The sequence below is a fragment of the Bison bison genome, unplaced genomic scaffold (genome assembly GCF_000754665.1).
Source record: "Bison bison bison isolate TAMUID 2011002044 unplaced genomic scaffold, Bison_UMD1.0 scf7180017864063, whole genome shotgun sequence".
Classification (NCBI taxonomy): domain Eukaryota; kingdom Metazoa; phylum Chordata; class Mammalia; order Artiodactyla; family Bovidae; genus Bison; species Bison bison.
Window position 1 is genome coordinate 13723019 of NW_011494635.1, and position 17488 is coordinate 13740506.

Below are 17488 nucleotides of genomic sequence, written 5' to 3' on the forward strand. Positions count from 1 at the left end.
AAAGCCTTTGACTGTGTGGATCACAATGAACTGTGGAAAATTCTGAAAGAGATGGGAATACCAGACCACCTGACCTGCCTCTTGAGAAACCTATATGCAGGTCAGGAAGCAACAGTTAGAACTGGACATGGAACAACAGACTGGTTCCAAATAGGAAAAGGAGTACGTCAAGGCTGTACATTGTCACCCTGCTTATTTTACTTATATGCAGAGTACATCATGAGAAACGCTGGACTGGAAGAAACACAAGCTGGAATCAAGATTGCCGGGAGAAATAATAACCTCAGATATGCAGATGACACCACCCTTATGGCAGAAAGTGAAGAGGAACTAAAAAGTCTCTTGATGAAAGTGAAAGAGGAGAGTGAAAAAGTTGGCTTAAAGCTCAACATTCAGAAAACTAAGATCATGGCATCTGGTCCCATCACTTCATGGCAAATAGATGGGGAAACAGTGGAAACAGTGTCAGACTTTATTTTGGGGGGCTCCAAAATCACTGCAGACGGTGACTGCAGCCATGAAATTAAAAGACGCTTACTCCTTGGAAGGAAAGTTATGACCAACCTAGATAGCATATTGAAAAGCAGATACATTACTTTGCCAACAAAGGTCCGTCTAGTCAAGGCTATGGTTTTTCCAGTAGTCATGTATGGATGTGAGTTGGACTGTGAAGAAAGCTGAGTGCCGAAGAATTGATACTTTTGAACTGTGGTGTTGGAGAAGACTCTTGAGAGTCCCTTGGACTGCAAGGAGATCCAACCAGTCCATTCTGAAGGAGATCAGCCCTGGGATTTCTTTGGAAGGAATGATGCTAAAGCTGAAACTCCAGTACTTTGGCCACCTCATGCAAAGAGTTGACTCATTGGAAAACACTCTGGTGCTGGGAGGGATTGGGGGCAGGAGGAGAAGGGGATGACAGAGGATATGAGATGGCTAGATGGCATCACCGATTCGATAGACGTGAGTCTGAGTGAACTCCGGGAGTTGGTGATGGACAGGGAGGCCTGGCGTGCTGTGATTCATGGGGTGTCAGAGTCAGACAAGACTGAGCGACTGAACTGTCTGAACTGAACTGTCACTGTCTTTGTGAGCCTGCCCTCTGCTGGCCACATGGGCAGCTGCAGAGTGGATCTGAGTTTCCTCCAGCAATTGATTCTCAGTTTGACTGTATTTGGCATATAATTCTTTTGAGGAATCATCATACTATTTTAGTTCATGGTATGAGTTTGAGGTCATTCTCTAGTTTCACTAAAAATAGTATTTAACATGTATTGAGCACCAAGCCCCAAGCACTGAACTTAGCTTTACATGAATGTCTCATATATTCACAACAATCTTACAGGTATCAGTATTATTTCTACTTTACTTTTAGGAAACTGAGGAATAGAGAGACTAAGAAGTGTTCCTCAAAACACTCAAAGTAGTAAGAAGGGGAGCTGGGCTTCAAATCCAGGCAGACTGCAGCAGGTTTTCTACACTAAACTAGGTAGCCTCTCACGGTGTTTCTCTATTTTTAATTTATTCATATCGATTTCTGGATTGAAGCAGTGAGTAAGGCAATCATGCAAACACTCTCATATCTCTTGGAGATTTTTTATTTCTCCAATAAATTCACAAAAGTGTCCAGAAAGCCACAAGCTGTGACCCAATTAGCTCAAGTCATCCCCAAATTAGTCTTCTGGAGCAGTCTACTTGCAAAAATCATCCAAAAGCAAAAACTTAAATTTTGCCAGGTCAGGAAGTAACTGAAATACTAGCAATTTGCTGTTATTGGCTATATGATTTTTATTTATTTTTATTGAAGTATATAATTGATTTATAACGTTATTTTAGTTTCAGGAATACAGCAAAGTGATTCAGATATATACATCCAAATCATCACGTGGGCTCAGTAGTTGTAGCAGATAGGCTTAGTTGTCCTGTAGTTTGTGGAATCTTCCTGGACCAGGGATCAAACCTTTGTTCTTTGCATATGTATAATATGCTCAGACGCTCAGTCATGTGCAACTCTCTGCGACCCCATGGACTGTAGCCTGCCAGGCTCCTCTATCTATGGGATTTTCCAGGCAAGAATACTGGAGTCAGTTGCCATTTCCTTCTCCAGGGGATCTTCCCAACCCAAGGACCCAACCTGGGTCTCCTGCATTGCAGGCAGATTCTTTATCAACTGAGCCACCAGGGAAGGCCAACTATAAATATACATATATGTGTGTGTATATTTAAATATATATCTTTATATACACATATATGACATTATTTATATTTTTGGCTGTTCTGGGTCTTTGTTGCTGCACACAGGCTTTCTGTACTTACAGCGAGTGGGTGCCACTCTCTACTTGCAGTACATGGGTTTCTCATTGTGGTGGCTTCTCTTGTTGCAGAACATGGGCTCTAGACACGTGGTTTTCAGTAGTTAAAGCCTGTGGGCTGTTGTGGCACACAGGTTTAGTTGCCCCGAGGCATGTGGAATCTTCTTGGACCAGGGTCAAACCCTTCTCCCTTGCATTGGTAGGTGGATTCTTAACCACTTAACCACCAGGGAAGTCCTGTATTCTTTTTCATTATAGGTTTTTACAAGATACTGAATATAGTTCCCTGTGCTATATGGATCTTTGTCGGTTATCTATTTTATATATATATAGTAGTGTATATTTTGGAGAAGGCAAGGGCAACCCACTCCAGTACTCTTGCCTGGAAAATCCCATGGATGGAGGAGCCTGGTGGGTTGCAGTCCATGGGGTCGCAAAGAGTTGGATATGACTGAGCGACTTCACTTTCACTTTTCACTTTTATGCATTGGAGAAGACAATGGCAACCCACTCCAGTGTTCTTGCCTGGAGAATTCCAGGGACAGAGGAGCCTGGTGGGCTGCCGTCTATGGGGTCGCACAGAGTCGGACACGACTGAAGGGACTTAGCAGCAGCAGCAGTGTGTATTTGCTTATCCCAAACTCCCAATTTATTCCTTCCCCTGATCTTTCTCCATTGGTAATCATAAGATTGCTTTCTATGTCTGGGTCTGTTTTGTAAATAAGTTCATTTGTATCATTTTTTTTTTTTTTTTGGATTCCACATGTAATTAATATGACATTTGTCTTTGTCTGACTTACTTCACTTAGGATCATAATATCTAGGTCCATCCGTATTTCTGCAAATGGCATTATTTCATTCTTTTTTTGTGGCTGAGTAATATTTCATTATATATAATGCAATATCTATATTGGAAGCCATATATATATTATACATATAACGGAAGCCATATATATATATGACATCCCTAGCTCAGGCTATAAAGAGTCTGCCCACAATGTGAGAGACCCAGGTTCGATCCCTGGGTCAGGAAGATCCCCTGGAGAAGGAAATGGCAACCCACTACAGTATTCTTGCCTGGAAAATTCCATGGACAGAGGAGCCTGGCAGGCCACAGTCCATGGGGTCACAAAGAATTGGACACAACTGAGCCACTAACACACAGACACTATACACACACACACACACACACACACACACATACACACACACACACATATATATATATACCACATCTTCTTTATCCATTCATCTGTGGATGGACACTTAGGTTGCTCATGTCTTGGTGATTGTAAATAGTGCTATGCACATTGGGGTGTGTGTATCTTTTCTAATTAGAGTTTTCCTCTCTTCTGGATATATGCTCAGGAGTGGGATCATACGGCAACTGTTTTTAGTTTTTTTTAAAGAAACTCCATACTGGTCTCCATAGTGGCTGCACTAACTTATATTCCCACCAACAGTGTACGGGTGGAGGGGGTTTCCTTTTCTCCACACTCTCTCCAACCTTTATTATTTGTAGATTTTTTAAATGTGAGGGAATAATGATTTATTGAAGGCCTACTATGAGCCAAGTGACTTATTTGTAGACCTTTTGATGATGGCTGTTCTGATCAGTATGAGGTGATCCCTCATTGTAATTTTGATTGCATTTCTCTAGTAATTAGTGGCTCAGTGCTAAAGAATCCACCTGCCAATGCAGGAGACTTGGGTTCGATCCCTGGGTTGGGAAGATCCCCTGGAGAAGGAAATGGCAACCCTCTCCAGTATTCTTGCCTGGGAAATCCCATGGCCAGAGGAGCCTGGTGGGCTACACTTAATGGGATCACAAAGAATCAGACATTACTTAGTGACAGAGCATGCACACACCAGTTACTCATCCATAGCTTTCAGTTCCACAGGAGGCTGGAAGTGAAGTGAAGTGAAGTCGCTCAGTCGTGTCCAACTCTTAGCAACCCCATGGACTGCAGCCTACTAGGCTCCTCCGTCCATGGGGTTTTCCAGGCAAGAGTACTGGAGTGGGGTGCCTGCACATATTTCCCAGCTTTCCTTGACAGCTGGCTTCCATTGTGACAATAACATGGGAGTCACTGACAAGATCTAAGGACAGAGAAAGGGCAAATGCACATCTCCCCTCAGCTTCTGACCCTTTTGGCAGCTGCAGCAGCAGTGGAGGTGGCCACGCGTGGCTCCTGCATTCTTTCCTGCACAGGGACTGCAGTTCCAGCTGCAGCACCAGCACTTGCAGGCTCGGCTCTGGCACTGACGGCAAAGGTGCAGTAGCCAAGGTTGACGTTTACACCTCAGACACAAAGCCCCTCTCAGACCATCTTCTCCAGTAGCCAGAATTTAAAAAAAGAGACAAAGAGCATGAATACGACATTTCCCTCAGTGAGGGGAAAATGCCAAAGAATGGTGGAAGATTACTGAGCGTCAGTGATGCAGTCACTGCAGAGTACTGCTGATTATGAGTACATAATCCCCACGATTATGCAGCTCTGCCCTTCCCCATGTCACTTAGTTGGGCCCTGTGGCAGGATGCTGTTCCTTCTTACAGATTCTTGATCTCAAGGCCTTGTAGACTGCACTTTGAATTTATCCAGACAATGCTGGTTTTGATATGGATATTCACATTTATAGCTTATATGCACTTACCTGCACTGAGGAAACAGTCATCAAAGCACCCCTCAAGAGAAATGCCTGCTCGTCTCAAGATTTGGGATTGCAAATATCACTTTTAATTTCCCATTTGGATTTCAGCAATCAGCTAGGCTTGGATCCTAGGTATCCATTTCACTTCAGTATTTGTTGGGGAAATAATCACAGGGTTAAGTTCAGGGGGAACTTTCCCAAAGATTTCTGGGAATATTAATAGTGGATACACACAGAAAATCTTGTGTATTCTGGAAAAATATGGGGGAATGACGTTAGGCTTACTCAGGCCTAGATGGTTTCCTTGATGGAACAGTATAAGGAGGCATCTGGCACCCACTCATGTGGCAAGTTCATTCTTTTTCTGTCCACTTGGATTACTACCAGCAATATAGTAGTAGGATACCACCCTGGCAGCAGTGCATCACCTCAGCCAGGGATTGAACCCAGGCCACAGCAATCAAAGTTCTAACCACTAGACCGCCTGGGAAAACACTGCTCACTCAGCAAAGCTCTGGGGGTCAGCATACCTCTCCCAAGTCAAACACAGGTTCTGCTTGTTCCCTGCCCTCTCTACACCGCATTGTAGACCTCTTCAAATCTTGCTGAAAGCATTTACATTTGGGTGTTGTGCTTCAGATGCATTTATTGGGTAGCCCTCGAATCTACTACTCACAAGTGGGGCCTCAAACAAGAGGTTCTCTACGTGATACAAGTTCACATAGTCTGCAGCACATACAAGCTGAATCTGCAACTTGAAGTCAAGAATCGGAGACCATGGTTACCTATCAGGATTCTACTGGAGATCAGGCATGTTCGTGGGACACATATATCTGCAACGTGGACTGGGCATGACATGACAGCTGACCTGTGCACCTAGCAGCATTCTACAACCAATCAGATGCAGGTACAGTTGAGATTGGGCCTGAGCTGCCTGCTGCTGCTAAGTCGCTTCAGTCGTGTCTGACTCTGTGTGACCCCATAGACGGCAGCCCACCAGGCTCCCCCGTCCCTGGGATTCTCCAGGCAAGAACACTGGAGTGGGTTGCCATTGCCTTCTCTGACTAAACTGGCTATTTGTACCTAAACCAATGAGATGGCTGTGGGTGAAGAAAATGTTCAAGGTTGGTTTACAGGTAGCTCTGCATGACATGCTGACATCAGCAGCGAATAATGAGGAATTACAGCCCTAAATGCAGGACACTAGTAAAGGAAACATGGCCCAAAGTCAGATTCAAGAAGGTATGATACTCTTCTGTACCTGAAGACAGACGGCTTGTCTGGATCCTGATAGAGGACCAGGGACTTGTCCAAAATGAAACTGAACTTCCTCCAACAGGCTCAATGTCCCAAGTGAAAGTGTACCTAAGGTTTCCTCAAACTTCAAGGCTATGGGCACAATCTTGGTCCACAACATGTGCCCATCAGCCCTCAACCTAGAAATTGCACTGAGCACCTGAAATCAGGGCCCCACTATGCTGTGCCTGGGCTCAGTGCCAGGAAAGAGAAGAGCTATTGATCAGCCTGAGGGAGGCCATTGCCCTCAATGGTGCAGTGCCCTGATGGGGACTGAGTCCTAGGTCCTCTGCTTATACCTCTATTAGCCACTTCCCTACCTGAATGTGAGCAATTATCCACTTTCCCTCAAAGGTTTTTGTGTTGTAAGGTTCTCAGGGCCTATTTACAACGTGGGAGTTGGGGAAAGATTGTTTTTTCCCTCTGGTGGTATTTAGTGAATGGTGGCAAAGGGACAGCAGCTCTGGTTCAGAGAAATATTTCTCTTCCTCATCCTGGATGTTCTTTGAGGGCCTGCATCTGAGTAAGGGCCATGGACCTATATGCCCACTTATTCAATCTTGTGAACTTTAATCACAAGTACTCGTTTGCTCCAAGTACTTGACAAAGGGGGTCTTCCTGTCTTCTGTCTTGGGCACACCACTCCCTGGCCAGCAAAATTCAGCATCAAGCAGGAGCAGGTCTTTGGTCAGTGGTTGCTTTGTTTCACTTACTGGGTGATACTTGACTGGAGCCTGAAAGCCCTGTATAAGGAAGGGGTCAGCAAACTTCTGTAAAGTCATATAAGACTTCCCCAGGTGTCCAGTGGTTAAGACTCCATGGTTCCACTGCAGGGGGCCTGGGTTCAATCCCTGGTAGGGGAAGTTTGACATACAGGAAAAAACAAATCATATAATGGCGGGGGTGGGGGGGAGATAAATTAGAAGCTTGGGATTAAAATATACACACTACTATATGTAAAATAGATAACAAGGACCCACTGTATAGTACAGGAAACTGTACTATATATTAAAAAAAATTTTTTTTATTTTACAACATAATATTATGTTGTGATAACCTATGATAGAAAGGAACCTAAAAGATGTATGTGTGTGTATATATATATAAAACTGCATCACTTTGCTGTACACCTGAAACTAACACATAAATCAATGACATTTCAATTAAAAAATCATATCAATATTTTAGACTTTGCAAGTCATAAGGTCTCTGTTGCATCTGTTCATCTCTGCCATTGCAGTATGAAAGCAGTCAATGAATGGGTGTGGCTGTGTTCCAATATACTCTCTTCATTACAGCAGGCGGGATCTTTGGTTGTGGAGTGTACTCTCCAGTTGCAGCATTGTGACCTCTAGAATGCAGGGGCTTAAGTAGTCCCAGCGCGGGGGCTCAGTTGCCCTGAGCATGTGGGATCTTAGTTCCTCAACCAGGGATTGAACCTGCATCCTCTGCACTGGAAGGCAGATTCTTAACCACTGGACCACCAGGGAAGTCTCTGTGTTACAATATATTTTATCCACAAAAACAAGCAATAGGCCAGATTTTGTCCAAGGACTGCAATATGCCAACCACTGATCTTGAGGATACTCAGGAGACAACCTGGCTGTCGAGGGGACTAAGCTTCTCTGTGAGACAGAAACTTCTCAGGCCTGGCGCTTTACTGAGAGGTGCACATGGGTGCAGACAGTACTGCGTGTGTGGGGCTTCTGACCAAGCGGCAGGAGCTGAGGCCCCAAAGTGAAGCCTGCACCGGAATAGGTAGAACCTTTTTCTTCATCAGAAACACCAACTGCTTTATTTCAGATCAGGCCCAACCCCTTTCTTTCCATGGTCCCTGGGTGGGTACTGTCCTCACTGGGACCTCAGGAGCCCTTGTGCTGTGGCGTGACCACCTGCCCCTCTCTGGTGACGGCCCAGTTGTAGCTCTTGGGGGAGTCCAGAGCTTCTTCCACCCGTGCCTCCAGATTCTCTCGGGTGATGAAGTTTTTTGCATCCTCCTATTGGAAAAGATGAAAGTGAAAGAGGAGAGTGAAAAAGCTGGCTTAAAACTCAACATTCAGAAAACTAAGATCATGGTATCTGGTCCCATCACTTCATGGCAAATAGATGGGGAAACAGTGTCAGACTTTATTTTTTTGGGCTCCAAAATTACTGCAGATGGTGGCTGCAGCCATGAAATTAAAAGACACTTGCTCCTTGTAAGAAAATTTATGACCAACCTAAACAGCATATTAAAAAGCAGAGACATTACTTTGCCAACAAAGGTCTGTCTAGTCAAAGCTATGGTTTTTCCAGTAGTCATATATGCATGTGAGAGTTGGACTATAAAGAAAGCTGAGCTCCAAAGAATTGATGCTTTTGAACTGTGGTGTTGGAGAAGACTCTTCAGAGTCCCTTGGACAGCAAGGAGATCCAACCAGTCCATCCTAAAGGAAATCAGTCCTGAATATTCATTGGAAGGAGTGATGCTGAAGCTGAAACTCTAATACTGTGGCCACCTGATGCAAAAAACTGACTCATACGAAAAGACCCTGATGCTGGGAATGATTGAAGGTGGGAGGATGACAGAGAATGAGATGGTTGGATGTCATCACTGACTCTATGGACATGAGTTTGAGTAAGCTCCAGGAGTTAGTGATGGACAGGGAAGCCTGGCTTACTGCAGTCCATGGGGCTGCAAAGAGTTGGACACAACTGAACTGAACTGAATTGGAAAAGAGAAAATTCAGCTGAATGGGAGCCCCCAGAACAAGCCTCCCGGCTTTTAGCCCACTGAGGGAGGGGCTCCAGCTCTTCCATGGGAAAGATGTCTGGCGCCTAGGTCTTCTCTGAGTGCCCGGGTGATGTTCCAGTGGAAGAACATTAGGCAGATTTGTCACCTTGTTTTAAGACACTCATTCCCTGAACACTTAGGCCAAAACCCAGGCACACCAACTGTGACACTTCACTGGGCGGAATCCGTCTCAGAGTTGTCTAGGTCTCTCAATCTCTCTTAAATCGTCCTTCTCCCTCTATCAAGCCTCATCCATTGTCTCTGGATCACTGCTAATTGGTCTCGCTGCTTTTAAGTCTCACACCTACCATCTCACGCCAAAACGTTTAAGCTTCGGTGACTTTCTCACCTTCAGGACAAAGTATAAACTCCTAGGGAAACGCGGAGGCCGTCTCACAGACCCCGTCTAGCCACGTGAATACTGCAGTGGCAACTTGACAGGCGCTCTCGCTGCACGCCTCCTCTCCCAAACCCTCACCTGCGAGCCCCGTCTCAAGACTCAAGGCTACTCTCTTCCCTCTGCGCGTAGCTGCATCTCCCGCCCCCGCTCACCGCGCGCTGGTCTAGCAGCCCCACCGTCTGGAGACGCGGCCCACCTGCAGCTGCAGCACTTCCCGCTCCTTGAGCCGGGCCCAGGCCTCCGCCTCTCGGGCTTCCCGGGCCGCCTCCTCCGCTTGCCACTGCTCCTGCTCCCGCGCCTCCTGCCGCAGCCTGGCCATCCTGGGAGGGGCGAGAGGCCCAGACTGAGCGTGGCTGGGTGTCTCGGGGCCGGTCAGGCGGCCCCGCCCCGCCTCCTGCCCCACTCACCGCAGCTCATGCAGCCGCTGGTTCTCCGCCTGGTTCCAGGCCATCAGCTCGCGGTGCTCAGCGGCATCCTGCAGCGCCTTGCGCTCTGCCAAGACACCGGCCCGGGCCTCGTGCACCTTCCTGCGCACCTCGGTCACGAACTCCTGTCTGGACGGAAACGCGCCCAGGGTCGGCACTGTTTTCAACTGCCCGCACTAACACACACGCCAGAGGGCGCCGCTTCCTCATCCATCACACATACCTGAGGGCGCGCACCGTCTGGCGGTACTGCCGGTAACGCTCTGTCAGCACGAAGAATTCCGCAGGATCCACGGCGGGCGGGGTCGCCACGCGCCCGATCTTGGACTTGGCCGGCGGATCGTGGCGGGTTTTTCGGCCGCGCGCGAGGAGCAGAAACTGGGCAGGAGGGCGGCCCAAGGGCCGCGCGCCCAGGGTGCTCAGCGCGCGCAGCATGGCGAGACGGCCCCGCCTCCGGCACGCCGCAGGGAATCATGGGGACCCGGAAGTGGCCGCGGGGCACCACGGGACGTGTAGTCCGCGGGCTCCGCCCCAACCCTGTGGAGCCCGCAGTTTTGCTTCCGCCCTGGGCCGGGAACATGGCTCTTGTCCTCCGCAGGGTCGGCTCCCGCCCGCGTGTCCGTGACCCGCATCCCTCCAGCTCCCATGCAGGCAGTAGGGATGAGGGACAGAGGAGACCAAGAGAGAACTGTCAGCAGGGGTGAGAGAGGAGAAAAAAAGAGAACTCGATGCAAGAACTTTAGGGGTCTCACACCTTTATTGGAGGGTGGCGGGGCGTGGCCCTCGGGGTCCAGTCTGCAGAAGGGGGCGGTCATTCCAGTGGACGTTCTGGTCACCTGACCGCCGAACTGTGGCTTTACCCGCCCCCTCTTCTCCGCCCCTCCTGTTTCTATTCCCTCTTTCTCCTCTCCCAGCTTGGCTTCTTGCGCAGGAGCGGCCAACCGCGTTTTGCGACTCCCACGTCCTGTCGTTGCCTCTTGCCTCTTAGAGGTTTCAGCGTGCGGGTTTTCTAGCTCATTGGGCGTACAGATTCTTTACCTACTGAGCTATCAGGGAAGCCCAACAGCAGGGACACAGGGGGCATCTCATCATAAATTGTCATAAATTGTTACTGTCATATCATCATAAATTGTTAGTATATCAAATTGTCGAGAATTCTGGAGTATCAGATGACGGCGCCCACAGCTAGCTATACCAGGAGGCATCTCAGTGGTGTATCATCCCCCGACCCCCTCAGTTCTTAGCTGGCCCTGTAGTGGCCAAGGGTGGGGGCCTTCCACTTTACTTATCAGCAGTGTCTGCACCAGGTGCTGCTTCCCACGGAGGAGCCACCGGGTCATGGTCCTGCTCTTCCAGGGCACACTGTCCTCAGGCCAAGCCAGAGCATCACTTGGGAGGGTATGGGCAATTTGGCCTGGGCTTTGAGCTGCAGTTCCCAGAACCTTTTCTTAGAAGGGAACTGAGGCTGTAGCCTGCCTTCCCCCACCCCCACTCAAAGCTTGACGTAGGGGAAAGAACCCCAGCCAGCACCTTCTTCTTTCCACTTAGGCTGGGGAGATTCTTCACCTACCTGGGGGCCTAGGAGGATGCTGAGGGTCCCGGGGTAAGCTGGAGGCTCGTTTTCCTCCAGGGTACCAGCCGTGGGACCGGTGTTGAGCCTTTGAGGGTCCAGGGTAGGTGGTCAGCAGCAGCAGCAGCAGCAGGAGGCCTAGCCCAGAGGTGGCCCATAGCAGGGCTGCTCCCGTAGACAGTGGACAGCACTGGAGTCTGGCACTCCCAGACAGACCGCCTTCCTCTTCCTCCAGGGTCCCCTTGGACAACTGGCACTTCTAGGGCAGATTTATTGTCTCCTAATGTTCTTCTCTCATCCTGTTATTACTTCTTATCCCAGGACTACAGGGGTCTGGACTCTGAGGGCTCCTGGCAACGAGCCACCTCCCAGAGCCCCTGGGGCAGTCTCCCGACTTTGCCAGCTGAGGGCCCTCCCCAGTATGGCAGGCCTACCCTTTCTTTCCTCAGGGATCCTAGAAGTGAAGTTAGAGAGGGTGTAGAGGAGATGTCCAAGAGACAGGCAGCAGTGTGGAGGCACTTGGGCCCCCCACCCCCTCCTGCCCCCCATGTTGGGAGACCCTTTTCCTTGTGAGTTGCTTTCTCTTCCTTCCATGGCAATTGGGGATGTGAAATGGGTGTGTGGATACAGGGCCAAGGGCTTCTACCCTTTGTCCCTGCCACGCCAGAGGCAGTGGGCACAGGCATAGTGTTGCTGGCAAGAGATGAAGGGGGCTTTTCTGGGCATGGGCTGGGGTAGAGGGGCTTGGGAGGGGGAAGAGGAGCAGCGTGCCATGCACCTAGAAGAGAGCTGCATCTGGACAAGCCTCAGCCTGGGGGAGGGTGGCTCTTCACTCACTGGGGAGGGCTGTGGGCCAAGTGGCTCCTTGCAGGTGGCTCTTCCAGGCAGCAGCAGAACCCAGCCAGGCAGCCCCAAGATTTATTGAGCAGGTGGTTCTACCCCCTGCTCTGGGCCCACAGGCTCCAATGACGTCTTGGTGGGGGACAGCTTGCCACCAATCCTCTTCCCTTCCTAGTGTATGTTCAGCTGCTGGCCCCGGGGTCATCAGATGCCTCCTCCTCCCATCTTCCCAGGGATCTGAAATCATTGGACTCTTTCTTCAGCCTGGCCTGTGTCCGTGAGGTCTCATCGATCCACTTCCCTGGCTGCTTTCTCAAGCTCCTGCCCTTAGATCTAGAGACCTTTCACAGCCCTCTCTGACACACCAAATGGTGGCCCTAAGAGAGGCAACTCCTGGGGTCTCCCTGAATCCCACCTAGCTCAGGGCTTTCCCTGGTAGAAAGGTTGGGGGCCGAAGAGGGAGGGGCCCAGCAGCTTGTTAGTAAGTCTGAGGAGATCTATGACCACCCTTCCTGAGGGCTTGTTTGCTCACCTGTAAAATGGGTTGAGTGGGATAATCCTCCTCACACCTGGACACCAGGGCCGGGTCACTCCAGTGAAAGGAGCTTTGGGCGGGATAGCTATCCCCTCTCCTCCAAGCAAGCCCAGTTAAAGGGGCAGTGCGGCCTTTGTGGGTCTATCTGCAAGTGGTAGGAATAATTCTGCCTCTCAAGGTTCCAACCACTCCTCATCCTGTGCTCAACCCAGGACCATTTCATGGAATTGGGCACAGCTGCCCTGGAATGCTAGAAACAGGCTTCCGCCTTAGTCTGCATCAGCTCAGCTTTCTGCCACCAGCCACCAGCCTCTGAGGGGCAGAGGCCAGTTTATGGGGTTATAGCCTATCTCTCTTTGGACAGCAATTTGAACACCAAGTGCAAGGGTAGGGTCAGGCTATGCATTCACAGTGGCCAGTCATCAGGAGAGCAGGTGCATTAAATCCTGTGGCAAAGATGGGGGAGATGACATCATGAGTACCTAGACTTCTGCTGCCCAGGCAGGAGGGCATGGGTCAATTTCCGAACTGACTTACCAGAAATGAGTATTTGGACTGTATAATAAGTTAAACTGTTTGGGAAACAGACTTTTTCCCTTTATGTATTGGTTAACCAAGAAACTTTTAGGATAACATTTGCTTTGTTCAGTTCAGTCGCTCAGTCCTGTCCGACTCTTTGTGACCCCATGAGGCTTCCCTGTCCATCACCAACTTCCAGAGCCTGCTCAAACTCATATCCATTGAGTCGGTGATGCCATCCAACCATCTCATTCTCTGTTGTCCCCTTCTTCTCCCGCCTTCAATCTTTCCCAGCATCAGGGTCTTTTCCAGTGAATCAGCTCTTCACATCAGGTGGCCCAAGTATTGGAGCTTCAGCTTCAGCATTACTCCTTCCAATGAATATTCAGGACTAATTTCCTTTAGGATTGACTGGTTTGATCTCCTTGCAGTCCAAGGGACTCTCAAGTCTTTTCTCCAGCACCACAGTTCAAAAGCCTCAATTCTTCGGTGCTCAGCTTTATGGTCCAACTCTCATATCCATACATGACTACTGGAAAAACCATAGCTTTAACTACACGGACCTTTGTCGGCAAAGTAATGTCTCTACTTTTTAATATGTTGTCTAGGTTTGTCATAGCTTTTCCTCCAAGGAGCAAGCGTCTTTTAACTTCATGGCTTCAGTGACCATCTGAAGTGATTCTGGAGCCCAAGAAAATGAAGTCTGTCACTGTTTCCATTGTTTCCCCTTCTATTTGCCATGAAGTGACCAGATGCCATGATCTTAAGTTTTTTGAACGTTGTTTTAAACCAGCGTTTTCAGTCTTCTCTTTCACTTTCATCAAGAGGTTCTTTAGTTCCTTTTTCTTTCTGCCATAAGGGTGGTGTCATCTGCATATCTGAGATTATTGATATTTCTTCCAGCAATCTTGATTCCAGCTTGTGCTTCATCCAGCCTGGCATTTCCCATGATGTACTCTGCATGTAAGTTAAATAAGCAGGGTGACAGTATACAGCCTTGACATACTCCTTTCCCAATTTGGAACCAGTCCATTGTTCCATGTCCAGTTCTAACTGTTGCTTCTTGACCTGCATACAGATTTCTCAGGAGGCAGGTAAGGTAGTCTGGTATTCCCGTCTCTTGAAGAATTTTCCAGTTTGTTGGGATCCACACAGTCAAAGGCTTTGGCATAGTCAATAAAGCAGATGTTTTTCTGGAACTCTTGCTTTTTCTATGATCCAATGGATGTTGGCAATTGGATCTCTAGTTCCTCTGCCTTTTCTAAATCCAGCTTGAACATCTGAAGTTCTAGGTTCACGTACTGTTGAGGCCTAGCTTGGAGAATTTTGAGCATTACTTTGCTAGTGTGTGCTGCTGCTGCTGCTAAGTCACGTCAGTCGTGTCTGACTCTGTGTGACTCCACAGACGGCAGCCCAACAGGCTCCTCCGTCCCTGGGATTCTCCAGGCAAGAATACGGGAGTGGGTTGCCATTTCCTCCTCCATTACATGAAAGTGAAAAGTGAAAGTGAAGTTGCTCAGTCGTGTCTGACTCTTAGTGACCCCATGGACTGTAGCCTACCAGGCTCCTCTGTCCATGGGATTCTCCAGGCAAGAGTACTGGAGTGGGTTGCCATTGCCTTCTCCGTGCTAGCGTGTGAGATGAGTGCAATTGTATGTTGTTCGAACCATCTTTGGCATTGCCTTTCTTTGGCATTACCAAATGGAAACATTTGCTTTGTGGGTTTAGTGCAAATGACTAAGTTCAGTAAACTAGCTTAATTCTGGTATGGGTTTACAAAATGTTTTGTTCAAAGGCCCTGGTGTTCATTTTAAAAGAAGAATGGAATGCCTTTATTTTTTCTGTAATTTGAGTGTTATCGTGCCTGAAAAATCCAAACATGAAGCTCTGGTCCCTTTCTCTCTGGCCACATACTCAGCCTTTTAGGAATATTTGCTGTCTGCTTCCAGATTATAAATTCTGGAATAGAATTCATCCTTGTATCCCTCTCAACAGGACACAGAAAGTCATTTGTTCACCACTGAACTCTTAACTCCTACTCAGCCCTGAGGCCACATCATTCCAGTCTGGGGGCTGCTGTAGTCAGCTGGAAAAGCAATTTTGAGTTGAATGCTCAGGTGCTGCAGCAGCAGAGTGGCACCCTCCCTGGGGCACCTTCTCCCCTCCCCCTCAGCAGATGGCCTGGGTGAAGGATAGAGCATTAGCTAGAGTCTTGGCAACAGGGCTGCAGTGGATGCTCCACGGTAAGGAACAAAATGGAGAAAAGCCAACATAGGCACTATTGGGGGAGTGTGTGTGTGTGTGTGTGTGTGTGTGTAGGGGGAGGTCTGGGTTTGGTGCCATGTGTGAACTATTGTGGGAGTGTGTGTGTATGTAGCAGGGAGGTCTGTAGTTTTGGTGCCCAGTAAGGAACAAAATGGAACACAAGAACTATTGGGGGGAGAGTGTGAGTGTGTGTGTGTAGTGGGGAGGTCTGTAGCTTTGGTGCCCAGTAGAACTGGGATGGGTGGGGGCAGAGGATGCTGGAGGCTGCACAAAGGGCAGTGGGCTATTGTGACTGGGCAAACCCCTGAGTGTGGGAAGCCTGATCTGCTGCCTCTGGGCTAACCTGTGGAGTCACAGCAGGAAGCAGGGTGTGTGGACTGGAAGCTCAGGACTGGAGAAAGGCTCAGGGTCCACAATACAGACTGCAGTAATGCCTGATCTCTGAGGAAGGGGCTGTGGAGGAAGGCAGTCACTACATCAAGGCGGGGGAGCTAGTGCACAGGAAGACTGGATCCTTGGGGCTCAGCACTGAGGATGAAGGGGTAAAAAAAGAATGTGTGGGAGTGAACTGAGGGTGGGGGTAGAGGATGAAGGAAAACCCAACACAGAGACTATCTGATGAAGTGAAGTCTCTGTGAGTGTAGCAGGTCCCACAGGTTTGGGGAGTGTGCTGCGCATGGTCACAGGTGACAGGCTGAGGGGTAGGCACTGGGTGAAGTGGGCTCCCCTGCCCTTCCCACATATTTGTGCCACGTGAGCCTCAATACACTTCCCTCTGAGCCTGTCGGGTTTATGTCTCTTGATGCCAGGTGAGCCCTGAATAGCAGGAAAAGAGAGGTGGATAAGGAGCGATGAGGGAGAAGGGGAACAAAGGGCTTGGATAACTCCCACTTGAAGATGTCTGTTTAGCAACCTGGGGATATGTTCACTGTATGGCTTGCTGACCCCAAGGCTTGCCCTCTTCCATGGGCTTGGACATGATCACACAGAGGCACCAACAGGTAGTACGCAAAGAGACGGATTTCCTTCCCAAGCATGGCACCCCTCAACAGAAATTCTTGAGATTTTTGTCTTTGCTTAATTTATTCCCACTTCTTATAAACCTATTGACTTTCGAGTTTATCATCCCTTACAGTTCCTTGCTTCCTATAGGAAGCCCAGAGTACATGTACCGACTTATACGACTTACCTCATGCAAGCTTTCAGAAGGTGATCTCTTGTGGCGGCCCCTGCTCCCTGCAGACATCCTGAATATGTGGGGGGAACTTGGGTCCCATCTTTAGTGCATCTTTGTTTGCCTGGAATCTGAGGCCCTCTGATCAGCTGCTCCGCTGACCTTTCCTTTTCACTCATCTGAGCTTCTAGCATCTCTCAGGTCCAGTTTAAGTGCTACCTACTCCCAGAAGCATGGCACCACTGATCTCTGAGCATTCCTCCATGGGCCAGGCTGGAGTGCTACCTTTCACTTCTGACAGCCCCCAAGGTGCCCCTGGTTCCTCAAGAAATGCCCTGAGGGCTGCAAGGCTTTGTCAGCCCTGCACTTACAGTCATGGCAACTGGTTTCTTCTCCTGTTCCTGTGAGGGGCTGATCATAAAGAAAAGAGACTACAGACATGCCCTCCCAGCTCTGCCCTCAACTAAAGACCACATTTCCCAGTGCCCTTTGTAGCTCAAGTGTGGGCTTACAACTAGGGTTTAGCCAATAGGGTATGAGTGGAAGTGGAAAGTGCAATTTTTATTTCATGTCCTTAAAAATGAAATTGCTTACCCATGCTCTTTTTGCTTCTCCATGGGAAAAAACAGTAACCTCAACTATCAGGATGAGAACAACGGCCTAAGGGTCTCTGGGACCATGAGATGAGGATACTGGGTCTCTAGACTGGGTAGACTGTTACATGAGAAAT

General features: G+C 48.7%; 2 protein-coding genes across 2 annotated transcripts; both read right to left on the reverse strand.

Annotated features, from left to right (window-relative positions):
• Positions 1-8028: 8028 nt before the first annotated feature.
• MRPS26 (mitochondrial ribosomal protein S26) lies at positions 8029-10552 on the reverse strand. Its single transcript, XM_010836505.1, has 4 exons — positions 10079-10552; positions 9838-9984; positions 9627-9750; positions 8029-8254 (listed from the first exon to the last, which is right to left on the reverse strand). Exons 1-4 carry the CDS (start codon positions 10288-10290, stop codon positions 8120-8122), a joined length of 618 nt encoding a protein of 205 aa, XP_010834807.1. The 5' UTR covers positions 10291-10552; the 3' UTR covers positions 8029-8119.
• Positions 10553-10603: 51 nt separating this feature from the next.
• Positions 10604-16830, reverse strand: GNRH2 (gonadotropin-releasing hormone 2). Its single transcript, XM_010836631.1, has 4 exons — positions 16774-16830; positions 11426-11684; positions 11141-11281; positions 10604-10650 (listed from the first exon to the last, which is right to left on the reverse strand). The coding sequence occupies exons 1-4, from the start codon at positions 16828-16830 to the stop codon at positions 10604-10606; spliced, it is 504 nt and encodes a 167-aa protein (XP_010834933.1).
• Positions 16831-17488: the final 658 nt, after the last annotated feature.